Source organism: Mustela nivalis (assembly GCF_964662115.1).
Source record: "Mustela nivalis genome assembly, chromosome: X".
NCBI lineage: Eukaryota > Metazoa > Chordata > Mammalia > Carnivora > Mustelidae > Mustela > Mustela nivalis.
In genome coordinates, this window is record NC_139040.1 from 83,145,835 (window position 1) to 83,169,703 (window position 23,869).

At 39.2% G+C, this 23,869-nt stretch overlaps 1 protein-coding gene across 3 annotated transcripts in view; it reads right to left on the minus strand.

The window, feature by feature from the left end:
* LOC309855828 (uncharacterized protein) overlaps positions 1–23,869 on the minus strand; it is a 67,223-nt gene that overhangs the window by 23,823 nt on the left and 19,531 nt on the right. Inside the window, exon 1 of one of the 3 annotated variants that reach the window (XM_082716482.1) lies at positions 1,702–2,528. The exons of 1 other annotated variant lie outside the window; for it this stretch is intronic. In XM_082716482.1, coding sequence (XP_082572608.1) covers positions 1,872–2,051 — 180 coding nt within the window. In that variant the 5' untranslated portion in view covers positions 2,052–2,528 and the 3' untranslated portion in view covers positions 1,702–1,871. Of the gene's footprint in view, positions 1–1,690; positions 2,529–23,869 lie in introns of those variants that run through there. One more of the 3 variants, XM_082716481.1, reaches the window with a different exon arrangement.

Consider the following 23,869-nt stretch of genomic DNA (forward strand, 5'->3'; position numbering starts at 1 on the left):
TCAATCCAGCCCCCTCCCAACAAAGGAACCAGAGAGTAAATAAGAATCTTCCAAGATCATGCTTATACCATTGTACAACAGAATAATATTAATAATAATTTTTTTTAAAAGCCTTTTACCCACTTGGTGCCAAGTGCACATACCCTGAGGCTCAAAACCTCTTTTGACGCCATTAAATAATATTCTCTGGATTCTGAGATCAGGACAATTTCAAGTGCCCTTCACAGCCCCTTTCCCTTCATAATCATTTCCAAAGAGATTGAACAATAAGACATGGAACTTGACAGCACAATCCCAGCAGATTTGTACATCACACGTGAGCAGCCAACCCCACGGGTGTAGGGGGAACATGCGTGTAGACTGTATGCACCCTGATTCATTGTTACATGGGCCAGAAACAGCGCTATTTCAAGTCAGGTAAACATAGAATGGAATACCTGCCAATCAGTGGGAGGAGGTAGGGGGAAAATAAGTATCTTGTACATTGGCATCAGAGACCATTCCCTGGCTTTTCCAAAAGCTTTTTCAACAGAAAGAAAAATATAAAAATAATAGCAATAATGACAGCAATCACCACCACTACCATCTGATAGAGAAATGCAAATATATGTCAAAATTGAATGTTGCTTCTAGCTCCTGTTTTCCCCAGCTCTCAGCCCATTCCACGCAGACTTTTTTTTGCGGGGGGGGGGCGCTGCTCAAAACTTAATTTAGCATGTTACATACTTTCATTTTGTTATGGAAATCCTTCAATTAGAAACCTCTGATCTTTAAAGAACAAGAAAGCAAACAAAACCCACCACTTTATCATTAGCACTAGAAAGTTCTATTTAAAAACGTAGTTCAAGAACATCATTGCAAATAAAGATTATCCAAAAGAGGCATATACATGTACCATTATTCCCAAGGTGGGTAAAGAGCTGGCTTTTGTTGTTTTTTCAGATGACACAGAGAAAATCCACAAACTCAAATCCAGGGGTACAATCTTCTTTGGGAAAATGAACCCAAACAGCTCTTGTCAATATCTCTTCTTGCCAATTCATAAACATCAAAGAAGACTTTAATGCTTCAGTCCATAATTCCAAAAAAACTGACAATTAATGCTATAAGAAATGTTTTAAAGATGGCTTATTTCCAAATTGGAAACTATGAACTAAACCCTAGACAGCTAATTGAGTCAAAGGACACAGTCACCAACTGCCAGCTCAACGCACGCCACCATATCACTTCTCAAATTCTTACTTATCATTAGAAACTAAAGAATCATTTTTCCTGAATTCATTCCTTGTTTCATTTTTATTCCCTCTTAACATCCAGTGCAGGGCTGACTTTCCTAAGATGTCAAAAATCCATCACACTCTTCCCACAACCATCCTTGTCCAGAAACAAACCCAAATTCACTCCTGATGGCAAGAGATAATTTTTGACTAAAATTCCTTGACGGAAATTATAGGTAGTTTTCAAAAAAATTAACTGAAAAACAAAAACACCACACACAGCAAAGCCACTGTTTAAGGACGCAGATCTTGCTCCGTGAACGCCACATAGATGGAGAATGCACACACACACACGCACACTTAAATAGAATACATTTCTTTATCAACTATTTTACTCAAGCAATAAGCAACTACATTCACAGGCATATTTAAAAGACAAGACATGACAAAAGATTTAGGGAGAGATAATATACCAACGTCATACATATCACAGCGAGGCCATGTTGAAGCTCAAAACGTTTTCCCCCCTGAGTAAGAAAGCTTGCTTTCTCTCTCTTTCCCTGTCTCTGTCTGTCTGTCTCTTTTTTATTCTCGGTGGTTCTCGGGATGAAATCAAAGCGAGAGTTCGCAACAGCTCAGGAAGCTGGACTCCATTCAGCGCGTTCCCAGGAAAAACATGAGTATGACATTGACAAGCAGGAGGACTACAATCACGGCAAAAACAACTACAGTTTGCACATCCAGGGTCATGGTGCAATGCAGAACACTGTAGTGTTCCAAGTGGGGGGCCGGCAGATTGGGAGATGTCAGTCTCTGCTCTGTCAGACTGTCCATACAGCCACCATGCTAGAAGGGAGAGGAGGAAGTCGGATGGTTGGGGAAGGGCTGGGTTTGGCGCCCGAGTTTGGTATGGGGGGGGGGAGGATGGGGACAGGGGAGATTGCTTTCCCCCTTCTCAGGATTAAGCTGATTTTTCTTCCCTAGCTGAGAAATCTTAGCTCGCGCTGAAGTCGGCAGAGTCCAGCATTCTCTCTCGGGCGCCAAGCAAAAGGCAAAATCCTGGCTTTTCAAGGGAAAGGCGGGAGGAACCAGTGCAAGGTTCTCCTGCGCCTGCTCGGTTGTCTGTCCGGGCGTGCGTCTGTCCAGCTGCCTGGCTACAGGTCAGTCGCGGTCTCCCCTAGTCCCTCTAGGTCGCTCGCTTTCCTAGTTTCCTCGTTTTTTCTAGCCTGGTTGCTTGCTTTCTCCGCGGGTCTCCCGGCTTCCAGCCTTTCATTTAAATCCTGCCTTGCTGGCTCTCTCCCTCTCCTCTCCCCACCCCCAAAGCCCGTAGGCGGTGTTTTTTATTCACCTAACCACTGTGGGCGCCTGCGTGAGGAGCTGCCGGAGGGGTTGACAGTCCCCTCAGCCAATAGCAAATGCTGCAGCCCTGCGTATACTCGCCGGGTGGGGCGGGACTTCAGCTGGTGTGCTAGCCCCGGCAACCTATCGGAGGGCCCAAGCCTTCCCTTCCCCCAAACCCCCACTAGCGCGAGCCAATGGCCGCCGGTTCTGGCGTGGGGGTGGAGAGCTTGTTGGGGGTGGGTTGAGGAGAATGTAGGGAGAGGAAGGGGGAGGGTGCACACAGAAGTGGGAGGAAAGGAGAGGGCGTGGCAGGCAGGGACGGAAGGAGGATAAAAGGGAAGACTAATAGAAGGGAAAGAGAAGGAAAGATGGGAGGGAGAAGAAATAGGAATAAGGTGAAGAAAGAGGAGGGTGAAGGAAAATATGGGGAAAAAAAGGTTGAAGAAGAGGGAAAAGGAGCAGAAAAAAGGGATGGGTGGGTGGGGAGGAGGCATGCCTTGGCATCCTCTTGTTTTGGAGTCTGGGCCAGGGAGATAGCAAAGGTTTCTTTGGCCACTGCCCAAGTATTTACAGGCAACTCATAATTAGCTATACACATTCAAAACAACAACAACAACAAAAACAAAACAAACAAACAAAAACAGTGCTGTTGACAGAACCACAAGGACACACTACAAATTATCCAAAATCCAATTCTGTTTTGTCTTCTCTGATATGCCTGCACTTGCAGGTCAATTTTCTTTCCTGTTTATGGTTTCTTTAGACTATGTATGCACTCTTCCAGCAAGCTGGGTATTCTGAAAAGACTCCAAGTTTGTGGTTGAAAAGCCTCTACAAAACTTGCAATATGTTTGTAATCACTGCCCTGCTCAATGTTCCTAATTCTATGTCTGGAACTAGGGAAAAGCCCTGGGTGGGAAGGTTTCAGATTTACTCCCAGCCCTATTTTAAGCTTGCTTTATGACTTTTAGGCAACTCCTTTCCCCTCTCCTGGCCTCCATCTCCTTTCTGTCACATGAGGACTTAGACCTACCTGAAAATTCAGTGAAACCTCTGAAACTTCATCTCAGAAAAAATACATGCAATTTCAGTAAACCTCTAAGCCCTTCTTCCTCTTACACCCTAGGACTGTAAAAGTGAGCAGACATATATTGGTGGAAGGGGCTGGAAACTAGATTAGCCAGGAATAGGACAAGCTAAGTTCTGGAACTCCTAGAATACTATAGACTCTAAAAGGAATGAGAATTGCTATTTATTCTCTAGAAATCATTGAGGCTAGAACAGTCACTCATCTTAAATAAATGACTAGAAATTCTGAATGAATGCAAGTCATAAACAATATGGCCCATAGCCCTACAAAATAGAATAAAACCTAAAGAAGTTCCCACTTCAAAGGTTTGGGCTTATAACACTACCAATTAATGACTCATGCCAAAACAAATTATATAAACCCTGAATCAGATCAAGCTTCTAGATCAATAATGAATTTATAGAACACACAAAGGACAGAAAAACATATTAAATTGCGATGTGGAGGTAAAGACTAAAAAACAAAAACAAAACAACTACAGGGCCAACAACCTGGATTTTTTTTTCAAAGATTTTATTTATTTGACAGAGAGAGATCACAAGTAGAGAGAGAGAGAGAGGAGGAAGCAGGCTCCCTGCCTAGCAGAGAGCCCGATGCGGGACTCAATCCCAGGACCCTGAAATCATGACCTGAGCCCAAGGCAGAGGCTTAACCCAACAACCTGGATTTTTAACAAAAAATCCAGAGATTTTTTGTTGGGCAGAGGCAGCCCAACAACCTGGATTTTTAACAAGCAAATAGGAAGGAAAATTTTTGACTTAGATGGAACACGTGTGTGTGTGTGTGTGTGTGTGTGTGTGTGCACGTGCACACATGCACTTGCATGCATCTGTACACACACATTTGTGATATATGTGAAACAACTGGAAATTTGAACAGGTTGGACGCTTGATGATAATAGGAATCACTATTACTTGAATAATAGGAATCACTATTACTTGATAAGATGGTATAATGATATTGTGGCAATTTTAACAAAATGGGGGCAATAGGAATAATTTTGTGACCTCGAATTTGGCAATGGTTTCTTAGATATGACATGAAAAACACAAACAACAACAAAATAGATAAATTGGATGTCATTAAGATTAAAACCTTTCATGCTTCAAACGACACTATCAAGAATATGAAAAGACAACACACAGAATGGAAGAAAACGTTTAGAAGTTATATCTCTAATAAGAAACTTGTACCTAGAATATATAAAGAGCTTTTACAAGTCAATTATAAAAAGAATAACCCAAATAAAAAATTGGCAAACGTTCTGAATAACATTTTTTTCCAAAGAAATAGTCAATAAGCACATGGAAAGATGTTCATAATATAAGCCATCAGGAGAATGTAAGTCAAATGCAGGAAATGCAAATGCAGGATATTTACTACAGCAGTATTTGTAATAAGATACCCCAAGAATGGTTACAATAGAAAAGCTAGATGTGGATAAATCAGAACCTTCATAACACTGCTGGTAAAAATGGTTGAAGCCACTTTGGAAAACAGTCTGATAGTTCTTCAAAAAGTTAAACATAGGGTTACTATTTGACCCAATAATTCCACTGCTGTGTATATACCTAAGAGAAATGGGAAAAAATGTCCACATAAAATCTTGTACATGAACATTCATAATAGCATTATTCACAATAGCCAAATGATGGAAAAAACTCAAATGTCCATCAACTGATGAATAGATAAACAAAATGTGGTATATCCATACCATGAAATATTATTGCACCATAAAAAGGAATGGAGTACTGTTACTGCAACAGTATAGATGAACTTTGAAAATATTATGCTAAGTGAAAAAGCCAGACAAAAAAGGCTTTTGTATGATTCCATTTATATGAAATGTCCATATAATTATGGTTTAATCAAGCTTTTGTTTCATTTATATATAAAAATAAATGTGTTAATTGTGATGTAAAATTTATTTTTTAAAGATTTTATTTATTGAAGAGAGAGAGAGAGACAGCACAGGTTGGGGGAAGGTCAAAGGGAGAGGGAGAAGTAGACTCTCCCTGAGTAGACTCTCCACTGAGCATGGAGCTTGACATGGAGCTCAATCCCAGGACCCTGAGATCATGACCTGAACCAGTCAGATGCTTAACAAACTGAGCCACCCAGGCACCCTGTAAAATTTATTTCTTTTGGCAAGTAATGCCAAAATAGTTTAAAAGCTACTCTGCTAGGTTATGTTGAGACAGATACTAGTGACCAGCATAGTACCATAATGTAAGCAACTAGAATCTTTATCCTTTTTTTTTAAGTTTTTATTTGAATTCATTACTTTTTAACTTTATTTTTATATTTTATTTTATTTTATTTTTTATTATGTTATGTTAGTCACCATACAGTAATACATCATTTTTGATGCAATGTTCCATAATTCATTGTTTGCATATAATTTAACATATAGTGTAATATTAGTTTTAGGTGTACGATATAGTGATTCAACACTTCCATATGTCACCCAGTGCTCATCACAACAAGTATACTCCTTAATCCCCATCACCCATTTAACCCATCCTCCCACAGGTAGCCCCTCTGGTGACCCCGAGTTTATTCTCCATAGCTAAGGGTCTGTTTCTTGGTTTGCTCCTCCCTCTCTCTCTCCGTCTCTCTCTCCCTCTCTTTCCCTTTGTTCATTTGTTTTGTTTTTTAAATTCCATTTATGAGTGAAATTATATGGTTTTTGTCTTTCTCTGACTCATTTTGCTTGGCATTATAATCTCTAACTCCATCCATGCCATTGCAAATGACAGTATTTCCTTCTTTATTACAGCTGAGTAATGGCTGTGTATATATACCACATCTTCTTTATCCATTCATCAATCAATGGGCACTTGAGCTATTTCCATTGTAGATAATATTCTTTTGTATAGATAATATTCAAAATATATTTTTCATATATATTTTCAAAAAAATATTTTTGTATTTTGGGGGCAAATACCTAGTAGTGCAATTGCTGGATCATAGGGTAGTTCTATTTTTAACTTTTTGAGGACTCTCCATACTGTTTTCCATAGTGGTTGCATAAGCTTGCATTCCTACCAACAGTGCAAGAGGTTTTCTCTTTCTCCGTATCCTTGCCAATACCTACTGTTTCTTGTTCCTTTTGGCCTTGAAAGTGCAATTATATCCTATCTCCACTTCATTGTCTATTGACCCTTTAATCCACTGCAGCCTGGCTTTCACTCCCATCATTTCATAGGAAACTAGAACCTTTTGTGAATATAAACAAATGACCAACTTGTTACTAAATGGTATGGCCAATATTCCATCTTTCTTTTCCCTGACTTCTCTCATTCTTGATTCCACTGATGCCTTTCTCCTTCCTGAAATGCTCCCTTTGCCTTGGTGACATCATCCACATGACCGGTCTGGTTATACAGTCTTTACTTCCTGTCTGGGTTCTTCTTCATTCAATCATTTAAGGCCATGATTTCTCAGGGCTCTTCTAATCTCAGTCCCCTTATCTTCATTCTGCACTTGCACTGAATGGTGGACCCATCCATTTCCAAAGCTTGAACTACCAACTACGTTACACACTGATGCACCTCCTTTCAATGAAGTTACTGAACACTAGGGGGAACAAAATCCTTGCCTGCGTACACCTTACAATTCTCTGCTGATGAGTTCCAGGTAGTTCTTTTGAATTCCAGAGACGAATTTCCAACTGCCTTACAGATATCTCCTCCTGAATATGTCACAAGAACCTCTAGCTTAAAATTGAAATCATCTTTTCCCATCCATGCCATTCCTCTTTCCCCTGAGTTCCCTCTCTTGTAGGAATGTCTCCTTGCAAAAACCCTAGGAGATATCCATAAGTCTTTCTTCTCACTCATCTTTCTTCCAGCCACCCAGTCCTCTAAGTCATGGTAATTCTCTTCCTCCTTAAACTCTTTCATGTGTCCTTCCTCTGTCTCCCTGCTACCGGTATTTTTAATCAGCTCCTCATCATCTTTGATTCCATTACCATCTATTACTTGGTCTCTTATGCTGCTCTCTCTCCCCAGTTCAGCCTCTACTCTCCTGCTCAAATTATCTGTCTCAAAAGCACTTCTGCTCTTATCAATCCTATGGTAGATACTATAGACTGGTTGCTCAGGATCCATGCCACCCTCCTTCTAGCCTACCCTCCTATATTGCTGAAAATCTCAAAACCAAAAACCTACAACAGCCTGTCACTTCTCAGGCTCCTTTGCATCCAGTGTTCTGGATGTGATTTATTTCTGGTAATCATATGCATACACACAATATTCGAAAGGAGGTAATGACGCAGAAGCCATATTTCTGCTGCTTCTGTTGGCAAGCATAGTGATGGAGATTTTAGGGTTTTCTGCAGCCATGTTACTTTCCCAAAGGCCCCAGTGTCTGGTCACTGGCTTTGTGTATTTGAGGAACGATAGAAGGGGATATTTTATTCTATAGTATTAGTATTAATTATTATTATTATTATTATTTGCTAGTGAGTATCTAGAAGTCATGACGATACTCTACTCAATAGTTAAGGCAGTGGCATATTCTTGATTCCTAGGCTTCAGATAAGGTGGTGTGTTTCCAAAGTCCCTGGCGCCTCACTTTCCTGCTTGTGGCACAGAAAACAGTTCCCCTGGTATCCTGGGAGTTATTCCTGGGGGCCTAGCCTAAAGGTTGTCCCTCCAGCCCTTAACCCAATTTTAGAAGCACCTGATTTTCTGTATTAGGACTCTTTCTACTGAAAATAACTAGAGTGATTTAATTTCTGCTGCTGAAGCCTGAATTATATAACTCCTCTACTTAAAGGCCTTCCATATCTCCCTACTACCTTTGTGGCAAATGCCATATAATGCCTTGCTAATCTGGTGTCCTTTGGTCTTTCTAACCTTAGATTTCACTAATTCCTTCTTACTCTGTACTCTCCAGCTAAACAGAGCCTACCATAGTTCTCATAACCATCAAGTACTTTTGCCTTAAGAACTATCCATCTGCTGCTATTCTTCCTGAGCTCCCATCTCAAAACTCAAATTCCACCTCCCCTAGAAGGTTTTTTCTGATTCTTGCTTCAGAATTATTCCGGAAATATTCTTCTCCCCCAGGACCCTGTATTTGCCCTTCTTAGAATACTTATTAAACTGTATAGTAATTTTTTTCTTCTTTGTTTCCTGCACTAGACTGTGGAGCTAAAAGGGCAGAAACCACGCCTATCTTATTCACTGCTTTCTCCCCCAAGCCCAGCACAGTGCCTACCACTTAGCAGATGCTTAATAAACATTTGCTGAATGCACGAATGTCTTCTTCATCCACTTGTTTCCACTCAGAGAGTTATATCTTCCAACATAGAAAGCCAGAGATGAAGAGACCACAGAGAAAATCTAGTCTAAAACTTATGTTCTAGGTTAGAAAACTGAGGCCCAGAGAATGGAAACAACATGCCTAAGATTACACAGCTAATTTCTGGCAAAACAGAAACCAAAAAACCCTTGTCACTTGAGTCTTAAAGTACTTTTGGGAGATTTTAGACCCTGGAACATGAAATTTGATCTCAGCTCCATCCATGTGCAGTTAGCATGCTGAGTGAAGTGACCACTCAACTCTGTGTACAATATTAAAAAAAAATAGACAAGTCCCCCATATTTCAGCAGCAGTATCCCCACCCCATAGCTAACACTTCTGCCGACAATGTACCAAGAAGTCAGAGAATTAGAGGTATAGCAAAATCCCACTCCCATCCTTCAATCCTCCTGCAGTATCCCCACTAAATAGTTATCTAGTCTCAACTCTAACACCCACAACAACAAAAAGGTTCTTCTCTTCTGAAACAGTCTATTCATCTCTGGCACAATCGCAGTTGGCAAAAAGTTCTTCTATCTCTTTGAGCCAGATGCTTTCACCACTTCTACCACAGCCACTTCTGAGGAGCTAATCAATCCATGAAATGGTATGGAATATAAATGCTCCCAAACTCACTCTGAAATTACTATAAGCTCCCAATATATATCTCAGGATCTAAAGACCATTCATTAGATAATAATACTTATAAAGTGCTTACTCTGTGCCAGGGACTATACTAAACCTTTTGCATATATTAACTCTTAATCCTCACAATCACCCTATGATACTAAGATACTATTACTTTCCTTATTTTACAGATGAGGGAATTGAGGCACAGTGGTAAATAACTTGCCCAAGGTCACATGGCTAGTCAGTGGTGGAGCCCAGATGAAAATCCAAACAGTCTGACTCTACAGCCTATACTCTTAGACACTCTGCTATATAAATACCACTAAGTAATACATATCCTATCTTCCAATAGCATCTGACAAGGTGTCTTCTGTGTCATAGGAATAAGCCATTTCAATGTTCTGATCTGAATCCCAGTGGCCTACCTCCCAGGTGCAAGTCTTAAATCTTTTCCTTCTTTCAGGGCAAAGCCAATGTCTGTTGTATTTTGTCTCTCATGGTTCAAATAGCTCCCAAAGTCACACTTCTTCCAGGAAGTATAACCAAGGAAAGTTCCACATTTTATCCTGATCCCTCTGCTACTCACTTACTGCCATTCAACCCCACCCAAGCCACCTGATAATCTCCACGTTTGCCACAATCTAAAGATATCACATCTTGTATGCTCATTGTCTCGGCTACTGATATGCTAGATACTTTTGCATATTTGTGCATGTCCACCCTATTTAAGAGAATCAGCTCCCCGAGGACTAAGACTCCTGGTTAGTTCAATTATTCAGCACAGAGATCACTGCTCCTCCAAAATCAGTTAAATGCAATAAGCACTTCTTCTTCTTCTTCTCCTTCTCCTTCTTCTTCTTCTTCTTCTTCTTCTTATTATTATTATTATTATTATTTAAATTTAATTTTATTTTTTTCAGTGTTCTAAAATTCATTGTTTATGCACCATACCCAGTGCTCCATGGAATATGTGCCCTCCATAAAACCTACCACCAGGCTCACTCAACCCCCCATCCCCCCCAAAACCCTTAGTTTGTTTCTCAGAGTCCACAGTCTCTCATGATTTGTCCCCCCTCCAATTTCCCCCAACTCACTTCTCTCTACCCCAATGTGGGGCTCAAATTCATGACCCTGAGTTCAAGAGTTTCATGCTCTACTGACTGAGCCAACTCAGTGCCCAGTAAGCACTTATTCTGACAGCAAAGGGGTACAGAGATGCTCTCAGGAAGCTTACAGTCTAGTGGGAGACACAGCCACACATAATTTCCATGTCTATGTCATTCCAGTGTCCTAAGCATAATCAGATAATGAATAAAGTTGTTGATGACTATAGAATGAATTATTGAATTTTTATATTCAAAATGGAAATAAAAGGTAATTTCCTCCCAATCTCCCTACATAGGAATCCTCTCTACACTATGTGATGAGGTAGAGGGAATGGAAGGAGAAGGAGGAATCACCTCCTTTTAGCATGCATGGTGCTAGGCCTTTCAATATACCATTTTCTTTAATCTTCCCCAGAAGCCTGAAAAGAAGGAATTGTTATCACTACTTTAAAGAGTAAGAAACTAAGGTTCAGAATGTTTACATCAACTCATAGCCATACAAGTAAGATATATTTCCAAAGCTTACTATCTCTTATGAGTTCTGTCCAGCAGCTGCTGGAATAGTTTCAGTAACAGAAAGTTCACTCTAAAGCCTTCAAAGCCATTATTTGTTTTGAGTTGAAATTCATCATTCAGTGGTTTTGACCATTTGTTAGAACACTATCCTCTGGCCATACAGAAAAAGCCAAGTGCTAAACAATAGTCTTCTTAAAATGTTTCAAGATATCTATCATGGGTTCAAACTCTGATTCTTACCCCTCACCACCATACACACAAGCACACACCACTTATTCTCTAAGATAAACATGACCATTTCTTTTAAGCTCTTCCTTGTGGTATGGTTTGCAATCCTCCCCCGGCTGGTTGCTCTTCAGTTTGTCCAACATACCACAGAACACATATCCAGGTAGGAGTGACAACGGGGAATGGGAATATCATCTCCCTTATTCTAAACACTAGTCCCTAGGAAGAGCTACCTGTGAGCTCAAATGCAACTAAAATATCTGATACTCATGTGTGCTGCTGTGCTCCCACCATGCCTTGAGAAGTTCATGGAAAAGTGAAAAAAATGCAATGGATAAGAAGTTAAAACTTCAGATGTAAGTCCAGCCTCTGCTTCTTGGTTTGACCTCAAACAAATCTCTTAACTTCCTTAAAGCTCAAAAAGCTATGACTTGTTTTCAGTTGTAACTTAATATAAAACAGTGTTTTAAAATTTCAGCCGCCTTACCAAAGGTGGAAGGCATGAAGTTGGTATCAAGGTAGCCTGAGGAAAGGGTGATGAGTGATTGCTTAAATTAAAGAATAAGGATGCATAGAATTGTTGGTTGTGAAGGGTAGAGTTTTAGGGGAGGATCAAACATAGGGTTAAGAATTTGACTCTGTTTGGGCACCTGGGTGGCTCAGTTGGTTAAGCAACTGCATTTGGCTCAGGTCACGATCCCATAGTCCCGGGATCGAGTCCCACATCAGGCTCCCAGCTTCATGGGGAGTCTGCTTCTCCCTCTGACCTTCTCGCCTCTCAAGCTCTCTGTCACTGTCTCTCTCTCAAATAAATAAATAAAATCTTTAGGAAAAAAAAGAATTTGACTCTGTCTGAAAACTTTCTCCTAGCTCTCTGTAAGTTTAGCTCTTTCATCTTTTCAAAAGGAATCCTTCCCTGACCACCCTCTTTGAAACTGTATCACTACGTTACTATCCTATATCATGATTTTCTTTCTAGATCTTTCACTATATGAAAAGTTATATAATTATTTTATTATTGATTTATTGTCTCCCTTTATAAACGGTAAACTCCATGAAGGCAGAAATTTACGTTTTCATTGTTTTATCTCCAGCACATAGAGCGGTACTTCACACTCAACAAATATTTTTTTTAATGACTGAATAACTAAATGAATGAATACATGAAAGAGTGAATAAAAGGATAGCTCTACTGACTCGCAATGTTGGATGTAGAGGAAATGTGTCATAGAATGAAGTCAAGCAGACAGAGTCAATTATCAAATGGTTTTGCTTATTTGTGGAGCATAAAGAATAACATGGAGGACATGGGGAGATGGAAAGGAGAAGAGAGTTGGGGGAAAATGGAGGGGGAGATGAACCATGAAAGACGTGGACTCTGAAAAACAGACTGAGGGTTTTGGAGGGGTAGGGGGTAGGAGGTTTGCGGATCCTGGTGGTGGGTATTATGGAGGGCACATATTGCATAGAGCAATGGGTGTGGTACATAAACAATGAATTCTGGAACACTGAAAAGAATTTAAAAAAAATAAATAAAAATTTTAAAAAAGAATATATTCTCGACTGCAGCCTGTGAATACCAGTATTCCAGGTACAGGCTTAGAATTTCAGACTTCTTTGGTTTTCTGTTCCCAATTGGCACAGACTCCACTCAAAACCACCACCCAGAATCCTTTCCCTCAAGAATCACTGCCTACACCAACTTCATGTAGCCAAAGACAGAATACGTACTTGAATAAATACCTAGAAACAGCAGTTCCCTTACATGGATTTATTTCAGGCCTGTTTTGTAGAGGGAGAGAGGCCAAGGAAACTCATTTCAGTTCTATTTCAAGTAATCCACTGGACCAGACAACCTGCCTGTGCTCAAGGTAGAAAGGACTGGTTGGAAAAGAGAAACAACAGTCTACAAGCCCCTTCAGAAGAAGTACAATGCTTTCCTATCAGGCTTAGATCTTTCTGGGGCAGCCAAACCCAATCATGCATCAATTTAAGAGTGTTATGAGCAGTGAATGCTTCCCTTAGTATCAGGCCCAGTATTTAGTTTTGTAGCTTAATCTCCTTGACAGTTCCATTTTGGGAACTCATGACTCATTCAACCAGCTACCCCTTCTTATCCCTGTGTCCAAATTTTGTATTTATGGGCTTCACTTAAACAGTAAACTACTGGGCAGTCAGACACCAAGATCTCATTATCAAATTAAGCATGGGGTTTTGCTCATACTCTCTCTCTTCCCTACTCCCCCCTTACTGTTTCAATTAAATAGGCCACGAACAGCCCTAGACTTAGAAGCAGTATAGCTTGATAGCTGAGAACTCAGGCACTAGCCAGTCTGCTGAGGCTCAACCTTAGTTCTGCCAGTTGTTGGTTGTGTGATCTGGAACAAGATAATGTCTTTTTTTAAAAGTTTTTCTGTTAATTCTGGTTAGTTAACATATAGTGTTATATTACTTTCAGGTGTATAATATAGTGAGTTAACAATTCCATAAATCAACTGGTACTCATCATGATAAACCCACTCCTTAATCCCCATCACTTACTTAAACCTATCCCTCCATCAACCTCTCCTCTGGTAACCATCAAGTAGGTCTCCATAGTTCAGAGTCTGCTTTTTGGTTTGTCTCTTTCATTATCCTTTGTTCACCTATTTTATTTCATAAATTACACATATGAGTGAAATCATATGATATTTATATTTCCCTGACTTTCTGCACTTAGCATTGTACTCTGTAGCTCCATCCATATTGTTGCAAATGATAAGATTTCATTATTTGTTATGCCTGAATGATATCCCATTGTGGTTGTGTGTGTGTGTGTGTGTGGGTGGGTGGGTGGGTGTGCGTGCACACGCACGCATGCATGCACACATGCATGTGTGTACATTATTGAGGATTTCTGCAAAAATTCATTAGGGATATTGGTCTGTAATTCGCTTTTGTAGTAGTGTCTTTATCTGGTGTTGGTATCAGGCTAATGCTGGTCTCATAGGATGAATTTGGATGTTTTCCTTCTTTTTCTACTTTTTAGAATAGTTTGAAAAGAATAGGTATTAATTCTTCTTTAAATGTTTGGTAGAATTTGCCTTCGAAGCATTCTGTTCCTGGACTTGTGTTTGTTGGGAGACTTTTGATGACTGATGCAATTTCCCTGATGGCAATAGGTATGTTCAAATTATCTATTTCTTCCTGTTTCAGTTTGGATGGGTTAGATATTTCTAAGAATTTATTCATTTCTTCCAGGTTGCCCAATTTGTTGGCATATAATTTTTCATAATATTCTCTTATAATTGTTTGTATTACTGTGTTGGTTGTTATCTATCATTTGAGATTTTATTTGAGTCCTTTCTCTTTTTTTCTTGATAAGTCTGGCTAGGGGTTTATCAAATTTATTGATTTTTTTGAAAGAACCAGCTCCAGGTTTCATTGATTTCTTCTATTTTCTTAAATTTCTATATCATTTATTTTTGCCCTAAAACTTATTACTTCCTTCCTTCTACTGTTTGGGGGTTTTGTTTGTTGTTCTTTCTCTAGCTCCTTTAGATGTAAGGTTAAGTTGTCTATTTCAGACTTTTCTTGCTTCTTGAGATAAGGCTATATTTTTATAAACCTCCCTTTTAGAACCACTTTTGCTGCATCCAAAAGTTTTAGACCATTTGGTTTTCATTTTCATTTGTTTCCATGTATTTATTATTTCTTCTTTTGTTTCCTAGTTGACTCATTCATAGTTTAGTAGTCTTTTATTTAACCTCCATACATTTGTGATCATTCCAGATTTTTTCTTGTGGTTGTCTTCTAGTTTCATAGTGTCATGAACAGAAACAATGCATGGTATACTTTGATCTTTTTGAATTTGTTGAGGCTTGTTTTGTGGGCTAATATGTGACCTAATCTAGAGAATGTTCCATGTGCACTTGAAAAGAACGTGTATTCTGCTGTTTTAGGATGGAATGTTCTCTGTTAAATCCATCTGTTCCAGTGTGGCATTCAAAGTCATTGTTTCCTTGTTGATTTTCTGTTTAGATGATCTGTCCATTGATGTAAGTGGGGTGTTAAAGGCCTTACTGTCATTGTACTCTTATCAATTAGTTCCCTCATGTTTGTTATTAACTTTTATATATTTGGGTGCTCTCATGTGGGGTGTATAAATATTTACAGTTGTTGTATCTTCTTGCTGGATTGATCCCTTTATTATCAGTGTCCTCCCTTGTCCCTTGTTACAGCCTTTATCCTAAAGTCTATTTTTTTCTGATATAAGTATTGTTACTACAGCTTTCTATTGACATCCATGTGTATGACAGTTTCTACATCTCATGACTTTCAATCTGCTGGTATCTTTGGTTCTAAAATGAGTCTCTTGTATGAAACATATAGATGGGTCTTTTTTTTTTTTTTAATCTGTTTTGATATCCTATGTCTTACACACTCTCTTTCATCTTTTCAAAAATGAAAGACACACTCTATGTCTTTAGATTGGAGCATTTAGTCATTTACATTCACAGTAATTATTGATAGATATGTGTTTGTTATCATTTTATTACTTGATTGTGGTTGTTTCTGAAGATATTTTCTGATCCTTTCTTGTCTTTCTCTCATGGCTTGCTGGTTTTCTTCAGTAATATATTTGGATTTATTGCTCTTTATTCTTTCCATATTTACTGGCAATTTTTTAAAGATTTTATTTATCTATTTGACAGAGAGAGAGAAATCACAAGTAGGCAGAGAGGTAGGCAGAGAGAGAGGGGGAAGCAGGCCCCGTGCTGAGCAGATAGCCCGATGTGGGGCTTGATCCCAGGACCCCAAGATCATGACCTGAGCCAAAGGCAGAGGCTTAACCCATTGAGCCACACAGGCACCCCATGGCATTTTTTGATATATCGTTGCCATTAGGTTTGTATAGAACCTGTTCTGCATAAAACAGTCTATATTAAATTGATGGTCATTTAATTTTGACCCATTCTTTACTCCTCTCCTCCCCATTTTTTTAGGTATATGGTGTCATATGCCTTTCTATTTTATGAGTTCCTTGACTGATATTTTACAAAGACATTCATTTTTATTGCTTTTGTGTTTCCTACTTTCATACTTTTACTGTTGGACTTTCCTTTCACTGTTTCACTGTTTTAGGGGTCATGAACTTCTTTAGTTTTTGTTTGGGAAACTCTCTCTCCTGTTCTGAATGACAGACCTACTGGATAGAGTAATTTTGGCTGCATATTTTTCCCATTCAGCATTTTGAATATAACATGCTACTCCATTCCAGCTTGGAAAGTTTCTGCTCAAAAATCTCCTGATAACCTTATGGGGTTTCCCTTTTATATAACTGTCCAGTTTCATCTTGCTGCTTTTTTTTCCCTTTATCATTATTTTTGACATTTTAAAACGATTCTTATTTATTTATTTGTATTATTGAAATATTTATTTATTTATTTATTAAAATATTTTATTTATTTATTTGAAAGAGGCTTGATCATGAGAGGAAAGGAGGGGCAGAGAGAGAAGGAGAATCAGATTGTGAATTGAGCAAGGAACCTGATGCAGGGCTTGATCCCAGGACCCCAAGATCTGACCTGAACGCAGATGCTTAACAGACTGAGCCTCCCAGGCACCCCATATTTTGACATTTTAATTATAATATGTTGATTTTGTTTGATTCTGTGCCTCCTCAAGCTGATATCTGTTTCTTTCCCCAGATTAGGGAAGTTTTTAGCCATTGTGTCTTCAAATAAATTTTTCTGTCCCCTTTTCTCTCTCTTCGCCTTCTGGGACTCCTATAATAAATGCTATTACATTTGATGGATTCACTGATTTCCCTAAGTCTATTCTCATCTTGCATAGTTAGTTTTTCTTTCTTTTGTTCAGCTTAATTACTTTCCATTACTCTGTCTTCTAGGTTATTAATTCGTTCTTCTGCTTTTTCCATCCTGCTGTTTATTCCATCTCATTTTGTTTATTTAGCCCTTTATCTCTGCTATGTTTTTCCATATTTCTGTGTTAAGGGTCTCACTGATACCTTCCATTATTTTCTCAAGTCCAGTATCTTTGTGATTATTCCCTTAAATTCTCTATCAGGCATGTTACTTATTTCTGTTTCACTTAGGTCTCTGGCCATGGCCTTGTCCTCGTCTCTTATTTGGGACAAACTCTTCTGTCTTCTCATTTTGTCTAAGTCTCTGTATTAGGGAAGGCAGCTAGATCCCCTCTTCTTGAGCATAATGGCCTCATGAAGAAGAGTCTTATAATGGCCTGAAGTGTAGTGTCTTATGTATCTCCAGTGCATGCCACATGTGCTCTACTGTTGGGTTCTGACTGCTTTATCCTCAGGCCAGTTGTCTGCAGAGGATCCCTTTGCCTGTTATGGGAACTGTTTGGTCCCTCGCCCAAATGTGAATTTTAATTAGGTGTGCTCTAGTCTGCAGCAGCCATGATTTGTTTTTTCTCCTAAACCATATCTCCACACTCCCTGTATTCTTCAATGCAGCCTGTTCTGTATCTTTAGTTGTGGAGTTTGTTCTACCAACTTCAGGTCAATTTCTGGGGGTATTTACAATGATTTGCTCTCTAGTTGTATTCATCTGATGAGGTGAGACTAGGTTCCTCATAGTCTGCTTCCATCTTTCCTTCTCTCTCTATTTAATGTCTCTGAGCTTCACTTTTCTCATCTTGAAAATGTAGAGAATGGTATAATGTCCTTTACTCACAGCAAGCTCCTATACTCACTACCTTAGTTTCCTCATCTGCGAAACACAGATTTATACAGTTGTTGATGAGGGATTAAGAGTGAATACATGCAAAGCAATTAAAAAATGTCTGGCATATAATAACACTCAGTAAATACTAACAAATACTTTAATTTGAAGAGAACAAAAACTGCAAGTCCACAAATAGAAAAGCAACCACATTTTTGAAGGTATGAGTTGCAAAGAATTGACTTGGGGGCAATATAACTGCCAGTATTACGGTGGGGAGGGAACCCTGCTTATGGAGGCTACCACCAAAGGTTATATGCAGCAGAGCATAAAATCTGAAATTTTAGAAGTCTTCTACCATGGAGGATATGTCTGGCTTAACGGTGCTCAAGTGTTAAAGCAGGGCAGAATCCCAGCAGTTACAGCATGGCCTGAGGATCCTTTGGGTCACAAGAAGAATGGGTGGTGCTAATATGCTGTTCCCAGACCTAAGAATGGGGATGCCAGCTTAGAGCAACAAGTCTTGGTGCTGGCTTTCTGCTCTGTTCTGTCTTAAACTGAACTGCTGTGCAGTCACATGACTGCCTTTCTAGGATGGACTGGCAAATTGCAAAAGCATGGCAAGACAGTCCCCCAGAGGATCACTGTGGGTCCAGACCATGGCAGTCTCTAAAATTTCAAGTTTTGAAACTCAGTCACATGCTTGAGATAAAAAAGCTTGGATACAGTCAGGGTGAACACAGAGTTCTGACAGAAACCAGGAACATAAAAGGAGTGATTGGTTGCTCTTCTGTGAGGGCTCTGTGAAGAGTGGAGAGCACGAACTCTCAGGACCGGGGCTAGAGAGTTGGGCACTGCCATTTTCATCCTGCTCATCAGTGTTGAAAGCCATCATGGAGCAAAACAGCACCACATAGTGAAGGCTGGAGGCACTTACAATAAGCCCCACTCTGCCAAGCCCTGGAGGCACATTTCTACTACAGCAAGTCCATCTAATAATCAATACAATAGGCCCTTCCCCCAGAAGAACAGTATTAACAACTCGCTCACACCAAGTCTACTGATCACAGTGCTGCAAAACTTCAGTTCTAAAGGAAATGGGATCTAGCTTCCTCTTTATTTTAAATGTTTTTAATTATTATTTTCTCAGTTATTTTCTTATTTTTTATTTCCTTTATTTTTTATTTTTATATGTATATTTTTTCATTTTCTGTTATTTCATTATTGTTATTGGTTCTAGATTCTTTTAACAAGCATATTAAAACATACCCAAGATCTAGATTTTTTTTTCTTTCCTCTTGTCTTCTCTGGAAAAAATGAAGAGATAGAGAAACTCACCCCAAAAGAAAGAACAGGAAGAAGAAATGTTCAGGGATTTAATCACTACAGATATAAGTAAATGTATGAACTTGATTTAAAACAACAATTATAATGATACTAGCTAGGCTTGAAAAAAGCATCAAAGATGCTAGAGAATCCTTACTGCAGTGATAAAAGAAATAAAACTTCATCAGGCTGAAATTAAAAATGCTATAATTGAGATACAATCTCAAATGGAAGCCAAAAAAAAAAATGAGGATGGATGAAGCAGAGGAATGAATCAGTGAAGGTAAAGTTATGGAAAAATAATGAAGCTGAAAAGAGGAGGGAAAGAAAAGTAATAAATCATGAAGGTAGGCTTAGGGAACTCAGTGACATATTAAAACAACAACGTTCATACCATAAGAGTCCCAGAAAATGAAGAAAGATGAAAAGTGGCAGAAACTTTACTGAAGAAAATTATAGCTGACTTCCCTAATCTGGGAAAGAACACACACATCAAAATTCAAGAAGCACAGAAAATCCCCCATTAAATTCAACAAAAGCTAACCATTGCAAGGCATATCAGAGTCAAATGAACAAAATACACAGCAAAGGTAAGAATCCCAAAAGCAGAAAGGGAAAAAAAAGTCCTTAACCTACAAAGGAAGAAAGATAGGATTCACAGCAAATATGTCCATAAAAACTTGTCAGGCCAGAAGAAAGTGGTATGATATATTCAACATGTTATATAGGAAAAATATGCAGCCAAGATTTCTTTATCCATCAAGGCTATCATTCAGAATACAGAAGAGAGAAAGACTATTCCAGACAAACAAAAACTAAAGGAGTTTATGACCACTAAGCCAACCTTGCAAGAAATTATAACGGGGACTATCTGAGTGAAGAAAAGAAATACTAAAAGCAACAAAGACTATAAAGGACCTGAGAACATTTGCTGGAAACACTAACCTTACAGGTAATACAATGGCACTAAATTCATATATTTCAATAATCACTCTGAAAGTAAATGAACTAAATGTCCCTAATCAAAAGACATAGGGTATCAGAATGGATTAAAAAAATAAGCTCTATCTATATGCTACATAAAAGAGACTCATTTTAGTACTAAAGGCAGCTGCAGACTGAAAGTGAGAGGCTAGAGAATGATCTATCATTCTAATGGATGTCAAAAGAAAACTGGAATACTCATACTAACATCAGATGAACTAGATTTTAAAATAAAGACTGTAACAAGAGATGAAAAAAAGGCATTATATCATAATGAAGGGTTCTATCCATCAAGAAGATCTAACAATTGTAAATATTTATGCATCTATTTTGGAGCACCCAAATACACAAAAATTAATAACAAACATGAAAGAATTAATTGATAATAGTACAATGATAGTAGGATCTTTAACACCCCACTTACATCAACAGACAGATCATCTAAGCAAAAATTCAACAAGGAAACAATGGCTTTATTTTTTTTAAAGATTTTATTTATTTATTTGACAGACAGAGATCACAAGTAGGCAGAGCGAGAGAGAGAGAGGAGGACGCAGGCTCCCTGCTGAGCAGAGAGCCCAGTGCGGGGCTCGATCCCAGAACCCTGGGATCACTACCTGAGCTGAAGGCAGAGGCTTTAACCCACTGAGCCACCCAGGCACCCAGAAACAATGGCTTTAAATGCCACACTGGAAGAGACAGATTTAACAGGTATATTTAGAACATTCCATCCTAAAACAGCAGAATACACATTCTTTTCAAGTGCACGTGGAACATTCTCCAGAATAGGTCACATATTGGTTCACAAAATAAGCCTCAACAAATTCAAAAAGACCAAAGTAATACCATGCATCTTTTCTGATCACAATGCTATGAAACTAGAAGTCAAGCACAAGAAAAAAATCTGGAAAGACCACAAATACATGGAGGTTAAAGAACATCCTACAGAAGAATGAGAGAGTAAACGAGGACATTACAGAAGAAATTTTTAAAAATACATGGAAGCAAGTGAAAATGCAAACATGGGAGTCCAAAACCTTTGGGATGCAGCAGAGGCTGTCAGTCTGAAGAAGGAAGTATATTGCAATACAAGCCTCAAGAAGTAAGAAAACTCTCATATACACAACATACCTTTACACCCAAAGGAGCTAGAAAATGAACAGCAAATAAAGGCTAAAGTCAGCACAAAACGGAAACAAAGATTAGAGCAGAAATAAATAATACAGGAATAATAATAAAAAAACAGTAGAACAGATCAATGAAATGAAGAGCTAGTTCTTCAAAAGAATTAATAAAATTAATAAACCCCTAGCCAGACATATCAAAAAGAAAAGAGAAAGGACCAAAATGTAAAATCATGAATGAAACCAGAGAGATCACAACCAACACCACAGAAATACTAAAAATATAAGAGAATACTATGAAAAATTATATGCCACCAAACTGGTAAATCTGCAAGAAATGGATGAATTCCTAGAAATGTACCAACTATCAAAACCAAAACAGCAAGAAATAGAAATTCAAACATACCAAGCACTAGTAAAGAAACTAACCAAAGTCTCCTGGAGGGGGGCAAGTTGGTGGCTGAGTAGAGGACTTCAATTCATCTGGTCCCTCCAATTTAGCTGGAGAACAATCAAACTATTCTGAATACACATGAATTCAACTTAAGATATGAGATTTATTTGGATCTCCACAAGCAAGAAAACTACTACTTTTTGCAAGGTAGGAGGTGCAGAACTTTGTATCTTCAGGGGAAATATCCAAAGATAAGTGGAGGGGAAGGGAGCATCCATAAGCCAGTTGCCATAAAGTGATATAACCCCGGAGCAAAAAAAAAAAAAAAAAAAAAATCAGCACCCTTGGAAATCTACTGTAGTGAGAGGCATCTCCTACTGAAAAGGGCACATGGGGCAAATAGGGCAGAATTCTAGGAGGATCATTGTGCCCTCAGGATTCCAGGAGATTCAGAAAGAACAGGGGAGCCTGAACCAATAGAATCCCCAAGCAGTGGAGCGGGGAGACTGGTTACAGTCAGTGAGTCCAGAGGGGACTTCCAGCTCTGGGCACCACGTACCACGAGCAGAGACAGTAGGGAGACAGCCCTCTGCCTGACCACCCTGAAAAGGACTAGAAGGTGTGGGCTGTCTAAGATCCTAAGGGAGATATAGAATGGCTTGTGTCCATGACAGGGACAACTCTCAGGGTGGTGTGGCCCACGAAGAGATGCTGGGGTGGCACCCAGCAGGACCTAGAAGCTGTGGAAGAGGGTACACATGTGCAAGCCCACAGACACTGGCAGTTGTGGAGTCACAAGGCACAGAGATGTTCACGGGTCCCTGTGACACCCCTGGGAGAGGTGGGCAAGGATTGCTAGAGTTTGTGGAGTTTGGTACATGCAGAGATGGACACAGATTGACCTGGAAGGCTTGTTGATTGGGGGTGGGGGCAGGGACTGTGACATTGTGACTGACTTTGGGCTGGAGAGTCCTGCATGGTGATGTTTGCTCTGACTCACTAAAGAGAAGCAGAAAGATGCCAGGGGAAAAAAGCTGCCAGCCAAACAGCTGGCCTACCTCCACCCCTGACAAGGGGTGGGGAAACTCCACCCAGACAAAGATGACAAAGAAGCCAAGCAGCAGGCCCCTCCCCCAGAGGGACAGACTGCAAGAACAGGTGAATGATAAGCTTATTTCTTAATAAGCTGTAAGATTGTATAATAAGCTGTAAGAACTGTAAGTCTCCAGCACCAGGGAAAAATAATATAGAGTGCTCCAGATGTTCTCTCACGACTTGTTTATACTTCAGGCTAAAATTTTACATTCCTTTTTTAGTTTCTTTTCTTATTTTTTTTAAACCCTGCCCCATTTCAAATAGATTATTTCCCAGTGTATTTTTTAAAAATAATTTCCTTTTCTCTTTATTTTCTTTTAATTTTATTTTTTCAGTGTTCCAAGATTCATTGTTTATGCACCACAGCCAGTGCTACATTCAATGTATGCTCTCCTTAATACCCACCACCAGACACTCCCAACCACGTCCCTCCCTCCCTTCCAAAACCCTCAGTTTGTTGCTCAGAGACCACAGTCTCTCATGGTTTGTCTCCCCCTCCGATTTCCCCCAACTCACTTATCCTCTCCTTCACCCAATGTCCTCTGTGTTATTGTTTATGCTCCACAAGTGAAACCATATAATAATCGACTCTCTCTGCTTGACTTATTTCACTCAGCATAATCTCTTCTAGTCCCGTCCATGTTGATACAAAAGGGTATTCATCCTTTCTGATAGAGGCATAAAATTCCATTGTATATATGGACCATCGCTTCTTTATCCATTCGTCTGTTGAAGGGCATCTTGGCTCTTTCCACAGTTTGGCAACTGTGGCCATTGCTGCTATGAACATTGGGGTATGGATGACCCTTCTGTTCACTACAT